General features: G+C 45.7%; 1 protein-coding gene across 1 annotated transcript; it reads left to right on the top strand.

Moving 5' to 3' along the window:
• Positions 1-220: 220 nt before the first annotated feature.
• Positions 221-4,857, top strand: LOC117887479 (olfactory receptor 10A7-like). Its single transcript, XM_034790123.1, has 2 exons — positions 221-1,139; positions 4,802-4,857. The coding sequence occupies exons 1-2, from the start codon at positions 221-223 to the stop codon at positions 4,855-4,857; spliced, it is 975 nt and encodes a 324-aa protein (XP_034646014.1).
• The last annotated feature ends 2,719 nt before the right edge of the window (positions 4,858-7,576 follow it).

Here is a 7,576-nt window from a genome sequence, read left to right as displayed (position 1 = left end):
CAACTGCCCCTCTGGAGTGGACACAGCAACTACCAATGTCCTTTCCTCAGGTGAGTGTGGGACATGGTGTCAGAATCGCCAACCAGAGATGAGTAAGATCCAAGAGACGGAACACCTGATCTGTGTTCACACAATCATCTATCTATCTATCTATTATGAGATACCATGCAAACCCCTGAGAGGGATCTAAATACCTATGTGTTCTCAACAGGACCGAGCAATGGAAGAAAACCTAACTGCAGTGACAGACTTTATCTTCCTGGGCTTCTCAGACCTCCAGCATCTGCAGCCCCTTCTTTTTGTCCTCGTCTTACTCATCTACTTCTTCACACTGATAGGAAATGGCCTCATCATCGCTGTCACGGTTGCTGACCTGGCCCTCAACACCCCCATGTATTTCTTCCTCAGGAACTTGTCAGTATTGGAGATCTGCTACACTTCCGTGGTCATCCCTAAGACCTTGACCGACCTCCTTTCAGAGAGGCGGGCTATCTCTTTCCTAGGCTGTGCAGTCCAGATGTACTTCTACCTTTTCTTTGGCAGCACAGAGTGTGGCCTGCTGACTGTTATGTCCTATGACCGGTACGTTGCCATATGCAACCCAATGCGTTACTCGCTCATCATGAGCAGAAAGGTCACCCTAAGCTTGGCAGCTGTGGTGTGGATCGTGGGCAAGTTGGTGGCATGTGAGCAAACGGCAGCCATATTCATGTTTCCCTTCCACGGGCCGAATCAAATCAACCACTTCTTCTGCGACGTCCTCTCAGTGCTTAGGCTGGTCAGCACGGACAAATCACTCATCAATGCCATTCTTTCTTTCCTCACTGTGGTGTTCACAATAGTCCCCTTAATCTTAATCATCATCTCCTATGCAAGCATCATCTGGACCATTCTGAAGATGCACTCAGGTGAGGGGAGACGCAAAGCTTTCTCTACTTGCTCCTCACACCTAATCACAGTCATCTTATTCTACTGCAGTGGCTTTATCACCTACATGAGGCCCAGTTCCAATGTGTCTGTGGACACCAATCGAGCCCTCGCCCTGTTGTACACGGTCATTATTCCAGCATTCAACCCAATCATATACAGCCTGAGGAACAAAGAAGTCAAGGAGGCTCTGAGGAAATTCTTGACTAGGAGTAACATTTCTTTGTTCTCATAAATACAGTTGTTTTTTTCTGATCATTAAGCCCCATTAAAGTATCTCAACTTGGGAGGTGTCTCAAAGTGGGAAAATATCTGTATTATTGCTTAACAATATGATGTATAATTTCATTTCACTTTTTAATATTATATTGCCGTCTAACTGGGGGATAGCTCAGTGGTCTGAGCATTGGCCTGCTAAACCCAGGATTCTGAGTTCAATCTTTGAGTGGTCCTTAAGGAATCTGGGGCAAAAATCTGTCTGGGGATTGGTCCTCCTTTGGGCATGGACTAGATGACCTTTTGCGGTCCCTTCCAACCCTGTGATTTATGACTGTGTAATGTTAAAGCAAAGGAGGTTGTAAAGTGTGCTGTTAAGGAACCCATGAAGAATAAAACAATGACTCAAATATTTCAACCTGTGAGGTTCCCACTTCAGAGGGTTAAGACAACAATGGGCTGGGTCATCAACTTGGGGAAGAACTGACCTGGCTGGTACCATCCATAAGAGAATGTTTTACTCTTCCTAAGGCTAGGGCTGAGATGAAAAGACCCTGGAGGGTTAAAAAAGAAGTGGTCAGCTCTGCTGGAACCTGACAAAAAGACACAGAGCCATCAGGGTGAAGAAAGACAGACGGACAGAGTGAGAGGCAGCAACTGCAGTGGTCAAGCTGTAACTTGGTGCCCAGAGAGAACAGGAGACACCAAGGGTGGGTCATGTCTACCAGGGGGCTGGAGGGGAATGCCAAACGTAAGGACGACAATGGGTCCTGTAGGTCATTTTGTTATTTTAAAAATCGGCTTCTCTAAGCACTGTGCATGTTTTAGACAAATACTTCTGGTTCTGTGTCACTGCAAATGATTCCTGACCACAGGGTCCCAAAGGGGAACTTTGGCAGAGTCCAAGCACAGCTGGACCTGAGAGGTAATGGGGTTGGCACCCATGAAGGGGGAAACTGGTGACCCCGTTGAAGTGCATCTGGATTTCAGGATCCCACCCCAGAGAGAAGTAGAGGCATGAGCTGACCACATGGACGGGGTTCACTCCTGGGACTGGAGAAGGGTCTCAGAAAGGGGCAGCTTACAAAGGAGGCATCCAGAAGGGCAGATCACATTTAAAGTCTGGTCTGTATTTTATTACATCCATGTTTTAGGAAAGATTTGGACAAATTGGAGAGAGTCTGGAGGAGAGCAACAAAAATGATCAAAGGGTTAGAAAACCTGACAGGAAGAAAGGTTAAAGAAACTGGGCACGTTTAGTCTTAAAAAAAGAAGACTGAGAGGGAAACCTGAAAACAGTCTTCAAGTATGTATAAAGAGGATGGTGATCAATTGTTCTCTATGTCCATTGAAGATAAAACAAGAAGTAATGGGCTTAATCTGTAGCAAGGGAGATGTAGTTTACAGATTAGGAAAATCTTTCTAACCAGAAGGGCAGTTAAATTCTGGAACAGGCTTCCAAGGGAGGTTGTGGAATCCCCATCATTGGAGGTTTTTAAGAACAGGTTGGACAACACCTAGCAAAGCTGCTCTAAGTTTACTTGTTCCTGTCTTAGCACAGGGGGCTGGACTTGATGACCTCTTGGGATCCCTCTCAACCCTACGTTTCTATGAATGTCTGACAACTACAACTGCCTAAATGACTTCTAATCTCCTACCAACAGCATTTTCTGTTAAAAAACAAACAAAAATAAAAACACCTGGAAAATTCACTCACAAAGAATTTATGAACGCAGAGTTAGATTTGTACAGGGCTGGTGACATAGCATGCCTAGGTGCTTTAGCAATTTTGTGATTATTCATTGAGACCTTTGTTTTCCATTGTAACCTCCTTGTTGGTTTAGAACATCCAGATGCTAGTGAAAAAGCGGCCCATTCTGACAGCATCCGTCTTTTCTGAGCACTGCTGCCCCTGCTAGAGTGCAGGATGCCTTGGAAATCACTCACAGGGAGAGATCCATCACTGGCCATCAACACATACTGATTCTTCTATCCTGGAACAATGGGTTTTCTGCTGGCAGGGCCGCAGAATTTGATTGACTCCCTACACAGAAGCAAACAGGGGTACAATTTGGAGCTGGGAAATTCCCTGAGCAAAAGCACCTGGAAACAGGATGTGGCTGTGAGACTCAGCATCTCCTGAGGATGCTGACCAGAACCAGGTCTGCCAGGGGTGGTGAGATCAGACTGAGAGGGGTGCCTTGAGGATGTTGTTTTCCTAAATTCTGTACCTCTGGTGTTGTGTTGTAAAGTGTTTGTGTCTCTTGCTTTCCTGCTGCATTGTCCCTGAAGGATTTGTCTGGGCTCCCACTGTCAGGTGAGGAGGAATGGGTATAAGTAACTGGTGGACGGAAGAAATGAGTCAGTTGTTTTGTGGTCTAAGACAGGTGGACTGCAGACTCCCACTGCCCAAGAAAGGTGTTATGCATGGGGTCCTCACCTGGCAATATGCATGAAAGTGACCCAGAGCTAGGGACAGTGACCAGTCACTATCTAGACCAAGATGGGTTAGAATCATGTGGGAACCATAGTTTGGGTCTGAGTACAACAGACTGATGTCTGACCAGGGGGAGGTCAAGGCCAGGTTGGAACAACACCCATTAAAATAAATGAGGCAGTTCACACTTCCAAGCTGTTTTTTCAGGCTCTCTATATACTCAGGCAGGCATTGCCACAGGGGTTTCACTCAGGTCATATTTGCTAGGTTTTCTTTGCCACCACACCATCTAAAGACTTAGGGCTAGATTCACAGGGAGGATTTAGGTGCCTTACTGCCTAACTTAGGTTCCTAAGGCCAACATTTAGACACCATTGACATTCATGAAACCCCTGCTACCTTGCCCTGTAGTTGTCTAATGTTCTCAGGTGCCTAACTTTCCACCAGTAAAGTCCAAGAGGTGCCTACATTTTTGCCAGTGGGCCTGTGGGAAGCCATCAAATTACTGACACCAATAAGCAGCTCAGCCCTGACTCATGCAAACTCCCCAGTGGCATTTACAAAATTGGTGCTCCATCAGGTATCTCACTTGTGGGGGTCTGTAGTGGAGCAGATGGCCCCACTCCCTGAAGGTGTGGGCTGAAGCAAGTCAGTGCACCTGTGCAGACAGGGAGCCAATCGGGGAAGGACTTATAGGGAGCCAATCAGGGCCAGGCTCAGCCCTACAAAAAAGGCGTAGGTGGTGTAGATGGACTAAGGGGCACTGCTGGAGGGCAGTGGTCAGGAAGAGTGCGCCGCAAGCCGGAGAGCAACGCGGGCTCAGACACCAACTGAGGGCGAGACAATGGATGGGACACTGCCAGGAGGGGGCGCTCCACTGGACAGAGCTAATTCTCAGACACAACCAGTAGGAGGCACCAGGGGATGAGTCCCAACACCGTTACACTGTCTAATCTGGTAGTTGTGCTCAAAGGACTCTCTCAAACTCTTCTGTTGAAGCTGTTCTACTCTGTGTACTGACATCTTCATTGGAGCAGGGAGTGGAACGCGGGTATCCCAGGAAAATGTCCTAGCAATTCTCTCTGTAGAGTGCTAGAGGGTATAGAGAGAGTGGGAATAACTCTATAGCCTAGTGGCTAATGCATTCTCCTGAGACCCAGGTTTCAATCCCTGCTCCAATGAAGATATGCACATGTCAATACTACAGCTACAGTGTTGCAGCTGTGTCGCTATTGCATAGACCCTTACTTTGTTGGTGGAAGGAGTTTATCCATTGAGGTAGTTAATCCACCTCTCTGAGAAATGGTAGCTAGGCCAACAGAAGAATTCATCCTTTTACAAACTGCCCCCCTGCACAAGACCTCATGGCCCTGCCACACCCTGTCCCTGAAAAAAGCAGTGGAGAGGCTCCTCCAAGCTGTCTAGAAGGGCTATGTGGGACACAGCCAATCAGGGCCCAGCAGGCTAGTAAAAGAAGAGCTGCAGGGCCAGAATGAGTCAGTTCCTTGCTGGAACTGGTGGAGTGTGGATGGTGTGTGGCTGGATGAGGGAGTGAGAAGGAGCTCTAGGCTGGTAGCTGGGACCCTTTTCAGACAAGGTCTTGAGGTAAGTGTGAAGAAGGTGCGGGGCTGTAGGGACGTGGCCCAGGGAATTAAAGCAGCAGTATGACTTAGATAAAGGGACACAGTGGATGGCTGCTATCAACAGGGTCCCTGGGCTGGGATCCAGAGTAGTGGGCGGGCCTGGGTTCCCCACCCCCATTAGCCACTGGGGGAGTAGTAGCCTGGAGTTTGAGGCACCCCAGAAGGGGAACAGAACTCCTTAGTGGCCCAGCAAGAGACCTGGGGCCTGAGGTGCCCAGAGAAGGTGAGGACATTGCCTCCCGGGAAAAGCCCTGGGAGTATGGCTCAACACCAAGGCCAAGACCATTGATAGATTATGGGACTAATTAAGGACCTGAGGCCAGGGAGGGCTACAGGGAGAGAAAGTGCGAGCCTGTACACACTCGACCAATGGCCCTTGCTAGGGGTGAGAACCCCAACCCCATTACACCCCTGTTTTCAGTTGCTTAGAATTTTGCCAAATTCTTTTGTCAGCCCTGCTATCATGGCTAAATTCTATTTGGGGGTGTTACTCCCTTCTTGCAGGTTCAAGGCAAAACTAAATTCTCTAGGCTCCAATTCACCCCTAACTAAAAATTTTGTAAAGCACCTCACACTATTATATCTAACTGTTATTTGTATCCTGTGATGTGTGACTAAATTATAAGTCCTATTGACTCCCTAAAGCATACATGGTTCTTCCTGAAAGAGAGGCAGGAGTCAATTTAGAATGGGGAAAAGTGGTGGCATGCTACTGAAGCTTGATCAGCTGTGGAGGTGATTTGAATTCATAGAGTTCTTGGTCCTCCGATTTCCAGAGCAGTCTAGGATAGACTGTAGGACAAAGTTAATGTGTGGATCTTATGGTAGGAGGGCATTCTCTAGTTCTCGGCTAAGGCAAATGGAGTCTGGTGTCTGTGCTCACACCACACAGATATCCCAGTCTCCAACTAAAATACCATACTCTACCCCAAATCCAAAAAGCGCTTTAAGTTTCTGCTGTCAAATGGTCAAAGTAGAATTTGACATGAAGTTGCTCAAATAAAAATTTGTACCTGGGATTTTCAAAGGACCCCAGGGAGTTAGGCATCCAGCTTCCATTGGACATAGTGCAAAGCTAGCTGGGTTCCTAACTCCCTTAGGCCTCTTTGAAAATCCCAGTCTCAGTCTTTACCATTAGGTAAACCCAGTTTGAAAATCTGGTCCAGTATGTCATCAGTAGGTTTCAGAGTCATCGCCCTATCTGAGAAGTAATGGAGCCAAAATTCATCCCTGGCATAAATCCATTGATTTAAATGATGATAAAACAGATATTTTTCTCTGGGGATTCCAAATGACCCTTAAGAATTGTAGATGCTCAAGACCTCTTTCCGCTCACAGCCCTACAGGGTCCTTTATCAGGGTCATATATGGAGAGTTTATTTTCCATCTGTAGGGCTTAGATGCTTATTTCTGCAGAAAGTGTCAAAGACACCAGAAAAATGTCTGTGATCTATGCTCCACTCCAAAGAGCTACAATCTGGCTTTGGATATCAGTGGGTATAGATGTACATCAACATGAACACTACTATTTCAAAATACAATTTACATCACCACTACACAGTACAGTTACAGGCATTTCACCAGAGAACAAACTGACAATATCTCCCTCCCATTCCCCCTCCTCCCCACTGGAATTCCACCCAAACCAGCTTCATCTTTGAACACAAATGCTCTGGGGATGTGTTCTCAAGAGTCCTTTTAAAGAATATATTTTTAAGTTCTCCTTCAAGGTCCCTGTTGTTAGTAATGCAGAGCCAGCATCATTTATTTCTTTGAACTGATAGGTGAGAGGCATTTCACATATTGCTGTAGCTATTATAACGATTCTGGATGTTCATTCTTTCATGGATGTTTTGAATTTCCTTCATCTATCTAGTCTATCTATGTCACCATTTCTCGCTTTAGTGAGTTATATGAAACTTTCTGGTGCTGTGGGGTGCACAATTTCACTCTTCTGTAGTGTCTGAAGGGCACAGAAATTTTGAATATAAACACTTTATTTATGTTATGTTTTTGTTTCTGAATGTACAGCTAACTTGCAAATATGAGAGAGTATAATCTTTCTGATTTAGGTAAGGAGAAAACTAATGGATCCTGATATCAATTGGACTCTGGCACTTTGTATGCTGAAAATCTGGAAACATAAAATAGATTAAAATAAAATATAGGGTGATTCTATATTTTACTACTATATTTTACTAATGCTTTTAATAAAAGCATTCATCATCTTCACCGTCACCATCATCTCTGTCTCACAGTCAGTATCGAATCTATCAAATCAGGTGGGTAGCTAGCTCTTGTCATAATATTATTTTCCCATTTCTCTTTTTGTGTTTCTTTCTGTCTTTATCTA

The sequence above is a fragment of the Trachemys scripta genome, chromosome 14 (assembly GCF_013100865.1).
Source record: "Trachemys scripta elegans isolate TJP31775 chromosome 14, CAS_Tse_1.0, whole genome shotgun sequence".
NCBI classification, from domain to species: domain Eukaryota; kingdom Metazoa; phylum Chordata; order Testudines; family Emydidae; genus Trachemys; species Trachemys scripta.
This window is presented reverse-complemented; position numbering and strand designations above follow the sequence as displayed.

Excerpts from the sequence above, each read along its gene's own strand:
- LOC117887479 (XM_034790123.1), top strand. The coding sequence starts at position 221 with ATGGAAGAAAACCTAACTGCAGTGACAGACTTTATCTTCCTGGGCTTC. Across the intron at positions 1,140-4,801 it reads GAGGAAATTCTTGACTAGGA|CTGTGTCGCTATTGCATAGA; the intron begins GTAACATTTCTT and ends ACAGTGTTGCAG.